The sequence below is a fragment of the Phalacrocorax aristotelis genome, chromosome 5, assembly GCF_949628215.1.
Source record: "Phalacrocorax aristotelis chromosome 5, bGulAri2.1, whole genome shotgun sequence".
Taxonomy (NCBI): Eukaryota; Metazoa; Chordata; class Aves; order Suliformes; family Phalacrocoracidae; genus Phalacrocorax; species Phalacrocorax aristotelis.
This window is the reverse complement of record NC_134280.1, coordinates 70,761,711-70,778,278: the sequence shown is the minus strand read 5'-3', so window position 1 is coordinate 70,778,278 and position 16,568 is coordinate 70,761,711. Positions and strand designations below refer to the sequence as shown.

General features: G+C 48.4%; 1 protein-coding gene and 1 long non-coding RNA gene across 2 annotated transcripts; both read right to left on the bottom strand.

The window, feature by feature from the left end:
* Positions 1 to 669: 669 nt before the first annotated feature.
* Positions 670 to 11,681, bottom strand: RAD51 (RAD51 recombinase). The gene is made up of 10 exons (XM_075095290.1): positions 11,630 to 11,681; positions 10,788 to 10,899; positions 10,198 to 10,335; positions 8,968 to 9,085; positions 8,326 to 8,417; positions 7,960 to 8,054; positions 3,365 to 3,478; positions 2,403 to 2,532; positions 2,029 to 2,150; positions 670 to 1,717 (listed from the first exon to the last, which is right to left on the bottom strand). Exons 2-10 carry the CDS (start codon positions 10,872 to 10,874, stop codon positions 1,594 to 1,596), a joined length of 1,020 nt encoding a protein of 339 aa, XP_074951391.1. The 5' UTR covers positions 10,875 to 10,899; positions 11,630 to 11,681; the 3' UTR covers positions 670 to 1,593.
* Positions 11,682 to 12,812: 1,131 nt separating this feature from the next.
* On the bottom strand, positions 12,813 to 16,470 carry LOC142058124 (uncharacterized). Its single transcript, XR_012660857.1, has 5 exons — positions 16,387 to 16,470; positions 15,202 to 15,474; positions 14,952 to 15,106; positions 13,396 to 13,821; positions 12,813 to 13,169 (listed from the first exon to the last, which is right to left on the bottom strand). It is a non-coding gene; the product is annotated as an uncharacterized LOC142058124 (long non-coding RNA).
* Between the last annotated feature and the right edge of the window lie 98 nt (positions 16,471 to 16,568).

The window sequence follows — 16,568 nt, the reverse complement described above, 5'->3', positions numbered from 1 at the left end:
CTGAGGTTCCCGACCCGGTCGCCTGTAAGTGCCTTCCTGCAGGGGCAGCACGAGCCATTTCATTTCAGAGACCACCTCCTGCCACGCTTTCGTGTCTGGACTCTCAAAACCAGGAAAGCTAGCACTTCTCAGCCATGTGGACGTTTTTTGAGAGGGCACACCACCTCCCTTGCTGCTAGCCTCGCTCCTGAGGACACCCAGCATGCTCCAGGCAGCAAGGGGGACCCTACAATTGCTCACGTCAGACAACGGCCGTCAGAGGCAGCAGGCCGTGTGGGGCAGGCACGAGCAACAGCCAAGCGCTGAACCTCTGTCGCTAAAGAGGCTGAGCATCCCCATTCCTTACTGACGAGTTCAACCCCAATTTCATCCCCTAGTTAACATTTTTAACGTGAGCTTTGGTTCCTGAAACTCAGCTGCAGGCAACGGTGGTGGCGAAGGCCTTTTGCACACAGCCTCCGAAGAGGAGCAGCAACGACGAAGGCGTTCGGCTGTGAGACAGGAGGCAACTCGCCGTCTCACGAGATGTAGCGGTCAGTACGGCACGAGCGTTTGCGTACCTGAGTAAACGCAGCTGGATCCCACTGCGTGTGCTCTTCATTAGTTGTCCCAGAAAAATCGTCCCAGAGAAAAAGAACGAGGAAAATAATTTTTGCTGCCAACCACCACTATGATATTATTCTCTTTAATCAAGTTCAGAGTAGTTCACAATAGCATAGCTGACAGAAGAATAGTGCATAATATAAAAGAACCTTTTTAACCTCAAAAAACTCTTAAGACATCGGGGCACCTACAGCAGAGTTGCATTGCACGTCCCAAATCAAGGCGGTTTCTGTTAGCATTAGGAGGAAACAAAAAATCCCAACTGAGATTCACTGCAGATTTATGCACCTTATCCCCGCCTGCAGACAGAAATCGCCTCGGTCTGAAGTAACACCTGGCCGAATCCCAGAAACCTGCAGCATCGTCAATATTTTCACGGTCCTTTTTATTAAAAGCAGATTTCCACAGAGAATTAATGAAATACAAAAAATGTAATTGAAACGTAAAGTTGCCAGTTCCCAAAAACCACAATGTTGTAGCACCTGAACCAAAACTAACATAAAGAATAAGTATCCCAGCAATATCCTCAAATTCTTATTGTGGAATACCATTCTGCTTTGTTTTCTAATTGAAGTAATCCATTAAGTATTTAAGTCACCACTTTTCTTATTTGATGAACCCATCAGTGCTACTTCGAATTCACCAAGTTACGAACTTCGGCCACACGCTCTCAGATTTTACTGCGCTACGTCCGCAGGTAGGATCCAGCTGGAGCAGCAGCCGTGAGGAAAATACAAAGGCTGCGGTGCTCTGACAGTGTTCTCGGGGAACCACGTGGGTCTGACACGCGACCAAAGCCCAGGAGGGAGGGTTTCTTCCAAGAAACACCTCTAGCTGTGTCACGAAGCGTATTCACCTGATGGACTTCTACACTGAAATACGAGAGAGGCCTCTGCCGGCATTCGAAGAGCAGCTGCGATGGGTGCCACAGAGGAAGGAGCCTTTCACGGACGCTCAGCGTCGGGTCACACGGGAGGCGAAACGGAGTCTTCAGTCTTTAGCATCACCCACTCCATCAGCATTAATAGCAAACATCGCTTCAGCTTCAGGAAGGCACGGAGAGTCATAGATTTTACATATTCTGGTTTCGCCTCGGCCTTTTCGCAGATACAGTCTAACAGGGAGAAGGAAACAAAACAGGTGAGGGCATAAGCCTACTTTCAGTGACTCATTAGCATAATCCTTAAAACATCATGTTAGCACACGAACACAGCACGCTGCGGAGCTGTAAGAACCCGGGAGAAGGGACGGCACGTTGATTTTACTGCAGATGGACGAGCGCTCAGAGCAGCACTCATTTGTTGAGAGGGAGGCTGGACTTGCCACTGGCAGACCACGCAGAAACCCAGAATTTAGAGGCGCTTAGCTGGTTTCAGAAAATCTTCCCAAACCAGGCTAGCGGAAGGCGATAATCTAGTCTCTCACCTCGTGGTGGAAGCGTGTGCTATGATATTTCCTCCAATGGGTTTTTTGGGGTCTGCAGCAAACATGGCTGCTCCATCTACTTGCGCTACCACTTGGTTAGTGATCACCACCGCCACACCAAACTGCAAGGAGGAAAGCCACAAATCAAATTACATTTACTTTCCAAAATCTAAACAAAGGGGCGGGGGGAGAAAGACCCCAAACCCCAAACCCCAGGCACTTCTGCTGCCCATGCCTCTCTATCGCGCCTCTCCAAACAACACGGGAACAGACACCGAGCAGGCAGAAAGCCATTGGTGCAACATTGCGAAGCTTTAAGAGAAACAAAACTGATCACCGGTCCTTTAGAGAATAAAGCAAGGTTCATAGCTTACCTCATCTGCAAGCCGCAGAAGCATACGCAGGAATCTGGCCAGATGCATCTGCCTTGCTGAGAGCTCCCCCCTTCCCGAGTAATCCGTCCGATAGAGGGCTGTAGCACTGTCCACTATCAGCAGCGCGTATCTGGAGGGGGTAGGTACAAGGCTCTCACAAACACTTCCAGGCACGAATAATGCCTCCGCGGCAGCGTGACAGAGCCCAGCGCATCGTCAGGCTGCACGCAGATGCAGAGGTAAGCTCCTCTCAACCTGCCAGTGAGCAGAATTATTTATTTTAACACTGACTTGATCTGTAGCGTTCAGCTTACTGAGTGTACAGTAAAACCCAGTAAATCCAAGGCAGGTTGCTGCATGATTAAAAACGTAGATTTATTCTACTCTTATAAACTAGCCCAGAATGTAAGGTTTTGACACTGGAGCTATTCTGTGGACAGGTGCCTATACACCTCCTACCACCTCCTTCCCTCTCAAGGGGCCCATAAAACCTTAGTTTCAAACCACATCTGTCTACACAGGTTTCTTCGGTGCTTGGCACGCTCTAAATCATCACTACTTCTGAAAGCAATTACAAACTGGTCTTTAAAATTGTTTCTCAGGCCGGCACTTGGTCTTTGTAAAGTAACATCAGTTGTCGCGGTTCGACCAGGCGCTGACATCCAGCACGTCGCAGCGAGAGGCATTCACTCACAGCTGGCTGCCGATACACCGTGCTTATTATAGGGATGTGCCAAAGCGTAACCCGTTCTGAGAAGAACAAAACCTGACCTAACGGAGCTAAGCACTGAAAAAACGCAAGTATGTTTCAAAAAAAGTTAACTTTTGAAGTCTACGTTTACTCTGGCACTTCACAATTTTGTCATCTGTACTTCTCTTTGCACTCGCTCGTCATCCTCCGGCAGCTTTATAGCATGAATGTGCACCGGCACAAATCGCTCCATTTAAATCAGCCTCCTTACCGTGACTCAGCCATCATAGCAGATGCCTGATACAGGAGCTGGGTCTGATGATCAGTGTTAAAGCCTCGAGCGTATGCCACGTTATCTAGGACATCACTGCCAGACAAGCCATACCTGGAGAAATCGGTGAAGAAAAGGTAAAAAACCCTTAAGCGACAACTTCATCAACAGGAGTTACCTAGCAGGGTTACCTGAAGACTAGAATAAAAATCCAGAGTCCTAGGAGAGTCTTAGAGAAAAACAGACAGCAAAAAACACAACACAACTTGGTGACGAGAGAGAACAGAATGACTGGAGGTCAGCTTTAAAGACTATTTCCCTGCCTGGGAACAACAGTGAAGCAAAACACCAGACATCTTCCTCAAAATAAAACCACGGGCAAGGAGAGCCTCCGTTCTGGAACAGAATATCCTGAAAGCAGTATATTGCTAATAAAAACCAGCAATAAACAGCCTCCCACCTGCAACACCTCTGCCACTGGTTTACTACCAAAATAAAAAAGTTACATTCAACATCTTGCATTTAGATTATTTATACAGTGCTTTGGGAAATCCCTTCAAATTTGGAGAACCAGTTGATTTTCCTCCTTGGGTCTGAAACATAGTAATATTTTTTCCAATGAGAGAACATATATGATTTGTTCTCATTGTTCATTTCACACCACAGCGTATTTCACAGAATTACAGACACTCTGACGCTGGAAGGGATCTCTGTGGACCAGCCGGTCCCGTTCCCCTCCCCGCCCAAAGCGGGATTGGCTGCCGCAGGTTGCCCAGGACTGTGTCCGGGCGGGTTCTGAACATCTCCGAGGACGGATCTCCACCACCGCTCTGGGCAGCCTGCTCTAACGCTTGGCCACGCTGACACCAGAACCTCTCCTCGCTACCCTTCACATACCCCACCACGTTCAGCTCCAGGCAGATTTGGACCTTCCCAACCCCACTTCTGCATGCTCGGACAGCGCCTGTGTTCCCCCCAGGTCACCTGTCCCTGCTTCCACCTCTTGTATGCCTCCTTTTTACATCTAACAGGCGCTCCTCGTTCACCCACGTAGGCCTCCGACCACCTCTGCTTGGCTTCCCGCTCAACGGAGGGACACTCTTGAACTTGGAGGAGATGCTCCTTGACAACCAGCCAGCCCTCCTCCATCCCGCTTCACTCCAAGAATGTGTCCCACGGGATTATTCCAAGCAGATCCCCGAAGAGGCCAAAGTCCCCTCTCCTGAAGTCTAGTGCTGCGATCCCGCTCAGCGCCTGGCGCCTATCTCGGGATCCCGAACTCCACCACCTCACGCTTGGCTGGGACCACGATGAGCTTTTAGCCCTGAGCTGCACTCAGACCCTAGCTCTCGCCCCGCTCCGGAGTGCCCGCGTGCTCCTGCGGAGGGGCACGCTCACAACGCCTGCGTACGGCAACGAAACGGAGCACCTACGCCGACGGTGCGCTGAACGCGGCGGAACACATCCACGGACACAGGAGCACCTTCAGCTGATAAGGTGGGCTGGGAGAAGAGTGCCAAACTCTTCTGTTGTCACAGAACTGAGTTTTTTAGATGCTGCCTGAAGAGCCAGGTCCAAGCGGGCTCTCCAGTGACAACTTGAACAATAGTTTTACACTCTAATGACATTAGCAGAGCTGAACTTGACTTTTGTCAGTGAATACTACGAAAGATACAAGCCATGCCAAAATACATCAAATTAAGAACGTGGATTAAGGCAAGTATCTTTAGGATTTCAATATTCTGCTTTTCATAGCTGCACATCTGATGTCTCCCTCCCTAATCCCTACAGAAATTAGACAGCTAGGCTAAGCATAGCGTTGAACAGCACATTTTTAGACTCATAGTTACCAATTAACATTACCTGCACATGATAGCTATTAATACGTCAAATAATCCAACCTTACTAGGCTACTGGCACCCTATGTTTGAAGGTAAATAACAGCCAGTCCTGACTAGCATTTTGAAGCAAGACCACACTGAAACATCACATATTTGAGATTAAGGTCAAGGGCGCCAGCCAAACACTTGGCAAAGCAGCAGGCTACAGAAAGAGAGGAGTTGAAAGATGGTTAGCCCCCATCCTAGCTGAGCTGAATAACAGACTGAGGGATGGGGCTGACCGGCAGAACTACTCTCTGCATACAGCCGCGCACAGACACCCTCTTACGGGTGCACCTATGACTGCCCCAGGCATCGCTTCACTTCCTCAGCAGCGCCCAAGAGGTGTTTGTGGCCAAACAGCCACTGGTGGCAGGGGGTATGGGAATGCTCCTCTATCAGCTGCAGGAAAAGCCAGCAGGGTTCGACCAGACTGTCCTCAAAGACAGTTACCAGGATTAGTTGGTACCGTCCCCATCTGGGGAAGCGCACGCTCCCTTCCAGTAGCAAACGAGGAAGGGAAATCACTTCCTGCCGAGGGACAGTTGCACAATAGCTGTGGGGAGAGAGAAGCAGCAAAGAGAAGAGAGGAATAGTAATGCCAGATGTTTCCAGAGTGAACATCTGTCAAATTAACCTCTAGGACCTATGTGAAGTGTCTTCCAAAGATTTTTTTTTTTTTTTTTTTGCCTTTTAGTAACAAACCATCCAAATCCAGTACCGACCCAAATCTTCAGCTTACTATTTTTCAATAACTTGACCTGAATTCATTCATTGAGGACAGTAGGTCAATTAGATCATCTCCCCCTCTGAAGAAAAGGAAGCATCTCTTGTGGGCTGGCATGTCATATTTGATTTGGTATTAAATCTAATTCGATTCTTCTACCTATAGTCATGGAAAGGCCCATAAACACTGGCCTTACCTCATAAGCCTGTGGTCCTACTGAAAAGCATTTCATTCTCTCTGCTTCCAGCTGCTCATTCTTGTCCCCTCCGTTGCCCCGGCAATTTATGCTGCCCTGCAGTGAACCACATAGCGACTGCTCTGCTTCAGCCTACGGGCACTCGTGCCAACGCCACGGCGTAAAAGGAACGGCAGGGCCGCCTGCAGTGCCACGGAATCGAGCCTCGTTAAACCGGATTAAAACTTGAGTTTCTGCCCCGCACAGCCTGTTAGCTGTGCGGCAGGGTATTACAGAGCAGGCACGCCGGGAAGTCAGCCTACAGCCTAAGGCAGGCAGCTTTGCCTACCACGTCACTGGGGGCTTGGCAAAAAAATAACATCATGAAAAGAATATATGGTGAGGAAAGACGAAGGATAAAACCAAAGGAACTTTAGAAAAACATCTGTAATGATAGGCCAGGCCTTGAAGCACCCTTGAAGGCAACCCAGTCACTTGGCAATTCAGTCTTGCTTCTGTAAACGTACAGTAAGAGAGGAGGACGGTTGCTTTTTAAGGTAGGAAATTTGCACACAAGTTTTTAAAATGCTTTTTAAACCCCCCCCCAGCCTGAAGCACTGTGAACCTAAATCAGACTAGCAAAAGCGTAGTAGAAAACAGGCCAATTGATTCTATCTGTCCAGAACATCTGAAATCAGCCCGGGCTCGTTGCATGACTTTGGCTTGCAGCTTAGAAGCAATCAATGCTAGTCATTTATTACTTCCAGAAGAGCGTGCATGGCTTACTGACACGAGAATTCCTATCAGTCTCTAGGTGGAAATATTTTTTTAAATTACCATATAATGGAAATTGTTCCTCTGAAGCTCGGGCCCGAATTCCAACCTGAATAATTGCATTCTGCAGCCTTAAAATTCCTCTCCTACTTCGGCCCGGTGTGCCATGCTTCACGTCCCTTCCCAAGGCGTCAGGCTACTTTTCTGTCCAAGCTGGCACGATTTCAGCAACTGGGAAGCACCGCCAGATAAGTGAGTGCTTCAGCCCAGGCTCACTGAAGTTGCATATATACTTCGATATTTAATTGGAACAATGATCACAGAGGATTAAGCCCCACAGTTTTAATTCTGAGAAGGTCTAAAGAATCACAAGACCAGAAGTAGCTCCTTTTTCTAATGCACAGAGCCAGTACTTCAAGCTTTTAAGTCTAACCCAGATCCCTGTGTAGAGACGTCTGTGTAAACAGCAGAATTTTCATTTGGGTAATTAAGTCGTACTTTCCAGTTGGTGTAACGAACATGTCAGAACATTAGAAGTGAACATGTCAGAAGAGGAGATGAAAGAACACCTTTCAGGTGGTCAGTGGATGCTCTCATATTTCCTAACAGTTTTCCAGCTGCTGTGGCGATATTTTACAAAAGGATCTTTGTTTCAAGGTAATGCTATTGGCAGAATTTAAGAAAAATCTTGGAACATTTCGCTAATAATAAAACTGAATTGGAAAGAAACACTAGTAAGAGGCAAAGACATCATTTTCCAGGGGACAATGATGTTAGCTGCTGTCATATATAAAACTAGAAGCTTTGTTTATCAAATACAGCTAAAGCAGAGGTCTAACGCGCATGCAGGTAGACACACAACCAGAACAGAGAAAGGTTCTTGGTTGCATTTTTAGGGACAGTTCCTATGGCAACAGCCCCACGAATTTAAGGAGACAGGCTGACTTACACAGTGATCCTTATTAACTAAGTTGTCCCAGGAGTAAACGCGTTCCTTTCTTCACCTAACGCCAGTTTGCTTCTAGCCCTACGTACAGACCTTTCAGCCACAGCAAGGAGACGTTCTGGACGGAAGGTCCCTTCTGTGTCAATATACATGGCTTTTCCTTCGCCACCGCCGCGGTCAATGGGAAGCTAAAGGAAAAGCAAACGAACAAACATGAAATAAAGTATCAGCAAACAACCCAGTCGTTGCCTCATGCCCTCAGCTGGAACCGTACAATAAATCGCATCCCAAGCTACTGCGATTAGGGTCACATTTATCCGGGAAAAGTGAGAAGAAAGATTCCTGCCTTCAATCTCTAATACCTACATATGAGGACAGGTGCTTAACTTTGAGCTGGTAACTTTAGGTTAACTAAATGTGCTGTCCCAATACCTGATGTTAATGAAGCGGGCTACTCACTTGACAGGTTACTGCCAGGGTATGACACAGCTGTGTTTTTCCAGTACGAAACTCCCCGAATAACTCTGTTATGGACCCCGTTTCTATTCCTCCTGAAGGGAAAATTATAATAATAAAAAAAATAATTTAAAAAAGGTCACATACTTCAAACAAAGGCCACGTATAAAGTATTACATTTACCGAGACTCCGTTAAACACTTACTGTGGTTAAAAGTTTAAAAACTAATTGGAAAAACGGCATGTCATGCTGAGGTTTGTTCACATTGCAGGTAAGAAGTTTAGGTAAGAGCGTTTCTTAAGATGCTGAAAAGCTGAAACGACTTGGTTTTTTGATCACAGGTAGGAATGGGAAGGAGGTGATACCCGGTTTTGTTGTCTTGGTATAGGTCATAGACTAGAACAAACTGGAAACAACCAAAATGAACAGCTCTGGGTATTGCGTCATGACTAAAAGGTCTTAAAACTTTTTTGACAGCTTTTAAAAGAAAATCAGTTGTGATACAGGAAAGCAGAGCTTTTTTGTTCAACTAGAACGTGGGTATCTCCTGTCTTTTTGGCCAAGGATTGCATTCATAGAAAAAAAAAAACAAACACCAAAGCAGAGAATGAAGGCTAATCAATAAAGAGACACAAAATTATTACCTTGAAGAAGTTTATCAAGTTCTTTGGACCCAGTGGTGATCTGGATGATCTCCGACCTTCGCTGGTGGAATTCTGTTGCTGTGGTAAAGCCCATCGGAACCAGTTTAGCTGCTTCAGCCTAAAGGAAACCAAGGGAAGCAGCGCAAGGAGTGTTCATCCCGTTCATTTACCCCCTCTACAAGTGAATACTGCCATTCTCTGTTTTGTGAAATGCAGCAGCACCCACATAATTTGATGCACACGTTTTAGTTGATAGGCCATATGTTAGTTGGTACCTCTGAACAGGACTGAGGTTCCACTCAGAGCAAAAGGTTCAACATCCATTTTGCATATTTTATGGAAATCTTCCCCCTCCTTGTCCCCCCACCCTTTTAATTCAGTTCTGTCCCTGTGAAACTTGAAATACTTTAGGATAGACATACAGCCTGTTAGGACTGCTGTCTTCCTAAGTGTGAATAAATACACAAGGTAAGAAAAGGACTGGAGTTAAACACTGTGCTGGGTCGGGTTTCCATAAACGAGAGCTGGTTTGGCAGAAACCCCACGTTGTTCTGAACTAGAAGATGCTGTGAGACCACAACGCGGGCTTCCCTCTCCGTCCCCCGCAGCCAGCCCCAGGTCTCAGGGCGAGCGCCCATCGAGGCACACAGCCAACGTGCTGAAGGAAAATGGAACGGAAGGAGAGCTGTACCGGTCAGCCCAGCCGTTCGTAATGCAGCACCCTCTGCCTCGACAACTGCCAACCGTGGATGCTTAGGAATGAGTGCAACAAACCGGGGTGGTTCCTCCAGGCTCCGCTAGCGAGCTTCTCTATCTGGACGTTACCCCACAAACGTTGCACTTAGCCCCTTTTTAAACCACTTTGTGCTACAGATGGCCACTGGGTCTGGGGACGAGGAGTTCCATAACTTAATTACAACCTGTATGGAAAAAGTACTTTCTTTGCTTTAGGCTTACCATAAGCCTTCTTGACACAAGAAACGCTGAGCTAGGAGCAATAGCCATCCTGGGCATACTCTTCACACCTTCCACGATTTCTACAGACCTCTCTAATAGTCCCTCCCTCTTCTTTCTTGAAGCTGGTCCCAGGGGTTTTTTGTCTCTTCTCATCAATCCTCTAATCATCCCTACTGCCCTTCTTTGTATATCATTAACAGAGACCTTCCAAAGTCACCAGAAATAAAACTTCTTGAATATCCTGGGGTTAAAGCTTTTCCGTAACACCCTTACCAAGATTTTGTCAGCTTTGGCTTCACTGATGCCTTTGATGTTTAGCAGCTCCTTCTTCGGTGCATAAGCAACAGCCTCAACTGTGTGAAATCCAGCTTCTTCTAGCTTCTTCACATCATTTGCATTTATACCACATTGCTGAAAGGGAGGGGAGAAAAAAATGACAGGCTAAGCCACAAATACCTTAATTCCACTGAACACAGCTTCATCAGATCCGATCAAACTCTGTTATTACAAGTCAGCACGTTGAATAGTACCTCCCTACTCACTTACACACAAAGAAAATACTACGCTTTCACCAGGGGAATGTTTGCGTAAGTTATCGACAGCTTATGGTCGATGGCAGAGAAGATCTCCTTCTCTGTTTGGTTTGATAGATGCGCAGGTGACCACACACGTTAGGAAAGGGTACGCAGCGAGGCAACACAATTAAGGCGTAACTGTCAACATGTCAGGCTTTTTGTTTTGGTTTCAGATTTTTCAACAGAACACAAGAAAGAATTCAGCAACACACTTTTCAGACACAACTTATGTTTAAAAAGGACTAGTGGGTTTCTTGAAGACTCACTCTGGAGCTACTCCTCACCTACCTCTAACCTCGAGATGAGCTGTGGGCCAAAGCTCTCTTCCTCCGCTGACGTGTCCGCGTTGCCTTCGAACTGCATCTGCATGGCCATCGCACCAAGCGTTCAGCGCAGCCCCCTAGGAGAGAGCAGGTAACACCTCTGAGACGCAACACGCGCTGTTCAAACAAGACATGCGTGCAAAGCGTTTCAAAATTTATTAGCGGGTCATCCAAAGTAGGGTTTTCTCCCCTCCCATATATCTTAGCTCGTGGTATGGAAGTGTCTTTTGTGTGCTTTCCTTGGTAGAGTTAAACGTTACATATGAAAAAACCCAAACAACTCTTGTATCACCTGGTAGGGAATAAAGGCTTAATAGAGAGCTCCACAGTGCTTCGGAGTATAATATAACGAAATTAATTTGCTATTAGCAATATCTCCTCTTAGCCAGAGGTTACATGGTTGCATCAGAGGATATGCCGCTTGATCCCAGCTCCTGACCTTCGAGCTTGGCTGTCCCCAGGAGGCCCTCCTCGGGACACCCGCAGGGGCCCGCACCTGCTGCGGGCTGAGGGGGCGTTAGGCCGTGCCTCTGGGCCCCGCACCGCGCGGGGAGGCACCCGCAGCCGAGGGGACGCGGGGCAGTACGGGCGCTTCGGCACCAGCGCCGCGCCGGCGGCCTGACACCGGGCGCCGGGGCAGGGGAGGCGGGGCGGCCGCCGAGGGGGCCCGGCTCTGCCGCCGAGGCCTAGCGCAGGCCGCAGGGCCCGCCCGGCCCCCGCCACCGGGCCCGCCCGGCCCCCGCCGCCGCCCCGGCCCCCGGCCCCCGCCCCGGCCCGCCTTGGCGCTGGGGCACCGGACACTCTCACCTTGCCCCGCTGCGGTAGCTTTTAACGACGTTCCCTCACGGGCTGCCTCAGGCGACCCCCCTCCGGCCGCGGGGGTTCCCGCCGCGCTGCGCTCCGCGCTGGCGAGGGGCGGCCGGCCCCGGCGGCGGTAACGGCAAGGCCCGGCTAGGCCCGGCCCGGCCCCTCGCGCCCGCTGCCCTCCGCTCCCGCCGCCAGTTCGGAAGAGCCCGCCACCGCGTCACGTGACGGCGCGCGCCAGCAAGGCCCGGCCCCGCCCCGCCCCTCGCCGCGCGCGCCTGCCCGGCGGAACTGCGCGGTGCCTTAAAGGGGCCGCTCCCCTCTCACCCCCCCCACCTTTTTTTTTTTTTTTGGTGTTAATTGTTTTGTTCTTTTTTGTGCCGATAACTATCAACCTGCGACTCCGCGCATTAAAATGAAGCCCCCCGCATTGCCCAGGGGAAGGGAAGGCAGGAGCCCCTTCCCTCGGGGTGTTTGCCCAAATACATCCCCACCCGGTGAACTGGAGGAAAGGCGTTTGCCGCGAAGCCGGGTCGGGGCAATGGGTGCCTCTGGTGCTCAGCGCATACAAATAAAGCTAAAGATGGAGAAGGATAATGCGATTTTGGGGTAGAAGCCTGCCCGAGCTGACGGCAGGCCAGCAAGGCGCAGAGAGGGCCGCGTTGCCCTCTCACGCTGTTTATAGGGGCAAGAAGCCGTGGCTGCGTTGTTTCCCCTGCCTTTCCATAGAAATAAAGTAGCTACGGCCAAATCGCGTTTGGGCAGTGAAAGCTCTCCCCACCTATAGAAGCATCTGTTAAGAGACCGGACGCATTTCACACGCAGCGCTGCCTTGGAGGAGCGAGCCCGCGAGCGGACGCTGGGCCTGGGGGGAGCCCAGGGACACCTCTCCGCCTGTAGGAAAAGTTTCTTCCAGCCTTTCGGCCCTGGTCACCCTCGGAAGCAAAATACTGGGCAAGAGGGAGGTTTGTGTGGCACGTGAGGGTAATGCGAGATAGGGAGATCTGCATTTCACCCCTGCTGCCCGAGATTCACTAGGAACGGCTCCTGGCCCTGGCTTTGGTTGTTAGTACCAAGCTGTAGGACAACACCTAACACAAGCGTTATTGCAGACACAGACACGGCAGCCTTCTGACACCAGACAAAGCACCGTCATCACAATAGCGGTGGGCCAGGCAGAGCTTCTGGGCTTTTCATTGAAACGTTTATTAAACTCACTTCAGTGCTGGCACGCTCTCAGGACTGTCACGCAAATATACAGGACGTGAGATTTTAAACAGGCATCAGCTGAGCGTTAAATATGTGAGAATATTTACACAGCTGGTTTTATAAAGGTGCGTAACTCGAATGGGAACCTACTGCACCGAAGGAGGGAGGAAGGACACAGACCCGAGGCTCGCTTTGCACGTGCCGTCGTAGCTCCTGCGCAGCATGTCCTGACTAGCTGGAGAAGGAGAGGAAGGTAAAGACCTCTTGCATGGTGGAGCACACATCGTAGTTACTTTACTTGTCCTCTACCCCGCAGGATGGATCTAGACAAGATCTGGGTAAGAAAAGAGATGGGGAGCTGGATGTGAACTGTTCCCAGGTGACAAGAGCCTGTTTCCTGCCCATCCTCGAGGGCCCAACCCCAAAATTGCACAAAACGCCTCATTCCTTGAGCTCACTATCCCACACGGGCCAAGGGCATGAATTGTTTGGCTCTCCTGTTGATCCTTAGGGCTCAAGGATTAAAGAGCATGAGGTTTTTGAGAGGTCGACTGACTTACCGGTAGCTTCCCTGTCGCAGCGACTACCTGGTCGAGAACACGCAGCGGGCTCTGATGCGGTGCTGCCCCGGTATCGAGGAGAATCATCAGAAAAGACTTTTATTGTAATGCTGAAGGTTATTCATTACAGGACCAATATCCTGCCCGCCTGCAAACGGCTGTGCGGCGGTGTGAAAGTTGGGGCGGTAAGCGGGTAGGTGAGCAAAAGGTGTTTCTTTCTACTGGGGAAGGTTGTTTTCAGTCACTGCCTTGATAGTGTAGCAGTGGGGCCGATAAATCCAGAGCTTCTCAGGTTAGGGTAGGTGGTATCAGCCCGCAATAGCTGAGCGTTTCCAAATCAAATAAGATCGTTGCAGCCTCTGAGCAGGAGATACCGCAGTTCCGTCTCCCCATCTCCCCTGATCCATGTTGACAAGATGGTGTGGGCTGGAAGCAAGAGATTTGGCATTTACAGGTTGCACGAGGATGACAAGTAATTCCACAAGAATCCACTGACAAGCTCTGTAAACCTTCCTGGAGGGAAGAGGGGTAACTGGACTTAAGACCCAGCTGAAGAAAGCTTGCAGCAATGAGCCCAGCAAAAGCAGTGCAGCTGTTAGATGTGCCCCAACTTCTGCGCTCGCAGGCGGGCAGAAACCCCCTTACCCGCAGCAGGTGACGCACGAAGGAAAATCGGTTGCCTGGCCTTAAGCAGCACGGCACGTGTGTCTGTAACATGGCAACACGTGTCAATAAACGCTCAAAATACATAGATGCTTGGATTAGAGAGCTGTGAACGTAAGCACTATTTGCACCGTACGTTTTACCACCACAAAGCCACACAGGGGGGTTTCAGAACAAGCAGTGTGGAAGGCATGAGCCTCTTCACAGAAATCCCTTTTCCCCAAACTAGGTTTCAAGTTCAGAGAAAAACAGAACATGAGTTGCAGTTACGGGCCATACAGCAGGGAACGAGGAAAAATACTTAGGAAGAGGAAGCATTCAGAAAATAATCCTAACTTTCTTGTTATAAAGCAAGCAAGGCCAGCCCAAGATGTGGGCACCCACCGGAATGTGGGTGTGCAATGCTCATTGCTGAGCTTTGCTAAGCCGGGAGCAGCAGCTGACAGAAGAGCGTGCCGTTGGCATTCAGAAGCGAAGTTCTGTAACCATCTGTGTAAGGGTCAAAGAACGGTAAGAGCGGTTTACAGCCGACAGCAGAAGATGGCTTTTTAATTCTAAGATCCCGTAGCAGCCTGAAGAGAACTCCAAGTGACTTGACAGCAGAGCCAGCTCACAGTAAAAACCATCAAAAGGATGTTTTATTGGTCTCTGTAGAACTCTAAGTATATGAAGGTATCCCTGTGCACAGCATAAACCGAAATACATGGAGCCCTTCAGAGTCGCACACCCGAGGAGGTACTTTTTATGGTCCCTCTACTGACTTAAATCCCACCATCGTGTATTTTAAAGCTTCACAAATGAAGCTACTAGAATCAAAGCAGATGAGCGTGTGTACAAGCCTAAGCTGTCACACGTAACTAATCTTCCATACCTAACAGTTAATTTGAATTTACCTGCTATGTGTCCAGAGGGGCATATCTTGTATAAATATCCTATCTGGAAATTATTGTCCACTCGGAAGTCTTTTCCCCCAAGGCTCTTGGAAACACTGGGATATCAGGCATTGGTGTTGGTAGCTTCCGTTGCTGCAGCTGTAGTGGCACGAGAGCTGCAAGGGAGAAATTAGTAGGGATTTTGCAGGGTTCAGGCTTAGAAACATTAAGCTATTTCAACAACACGAAGCAACGATGCCCTTTAAAGCACCTGGTTTGCAAGTGGCGGGTGCCCCGGCCTTGGTGTCAGAGAGGGACAGCACATCAGTTGATTCCATACCAGAATTCTGCTTCAGCCCCTGAGCTGGCCAGACACTGGCTTTAGCGCTAGGCTGTCCTTTCGTCTTACTCTGAATTGCAAACCCGATCGACGGCTCTTTGTACTTTTGGACTTCCCTCAAAGCATTGCCACACGTTCAAGTGGGTCCGTTCCCCACTAGTGTTCCTCTCCTCTGCACAGGTTTTGGAATGTTTCCCATGAAAACTAAGGTTGGGAACATGAAAGCAGAGCATTACTAATAATGCCCAATAATTTTCATCCTCATTATTTAGCCTTTTGCCAGGGAGCTAAAGAATTTAATATGCGTTTAAGACGACGAAACAGATCACAAGAGGCTTTGGCACTGATATATACAGAAAGATACCAGTCTTAAATCAGCAATATTGGAGGGCCATAAAAGATTCTTTTCCCGTAATACGCTAGAACTTGGACGTGGTTGACATTCTCTTGGGATTCCCTCTCATGCCGGGGCGTGAGCGCTCATGGATGACCTCCACACTTACAAGAAAAAGTGCTTTAAATGAGATGCAATAAACCAACCTGCACAATTACTGATACCCATAAATGAATCATTAAAGAAATCCATACTCAAAACAACATTCCAACTGTATTAGTGTGAGAACACAATAGAGCTCATCCCCTCACAGCTAATATTGTATTACCCAATATGAAATAACAATCATCTGTACTTTTTTTTTCCTAGAAAAGTAAATTAATTCTTGAAACGTGATTAATTTATTCTCCCTCATGCTTCCCCCCATCCTTAAAGGTGGTACAGCCATAACTTGTGACCTCATCTGAGCTTTACTCCATGAATTGCTGGGGATTGTTGAAGGAAATTAGAGTTCTCTAATAAGATATATCCAGCTTTATGATTGAGCAACGGTTACAATAAGCTCTCTGCGTGAAAAGCTTTAGTAATGGCATTCTCAACAAAATTTGGCTTGCAAAATAATAGTTTTTGTAAATACATTATCTTTATGAAGATTTTAACAGAAATACAGCAAGTCCTGTAGATGACAGATGTTACGATCTTTAAGCCCTACTGCCCTGGGAGGAGTTTAAATAGAGCGTCAAGTACAAATATAAACTAAACACAAAACTGGAACAGCTTACTTTCTGCCAAATCCCCTTTTTCTACTGCAAATGCATGGCTTTGTTTTGCTTTGCTTCATCCGCTGCTTTGATTCAATATCCAGAGCAATATAATAACCTCCACCAAAGCCTCACTTCACTCTTCATAGTTAGCGGATTCTTTAGCTTGTAAATATGCTGAAAGAAAGCTAAACAGGACAAAT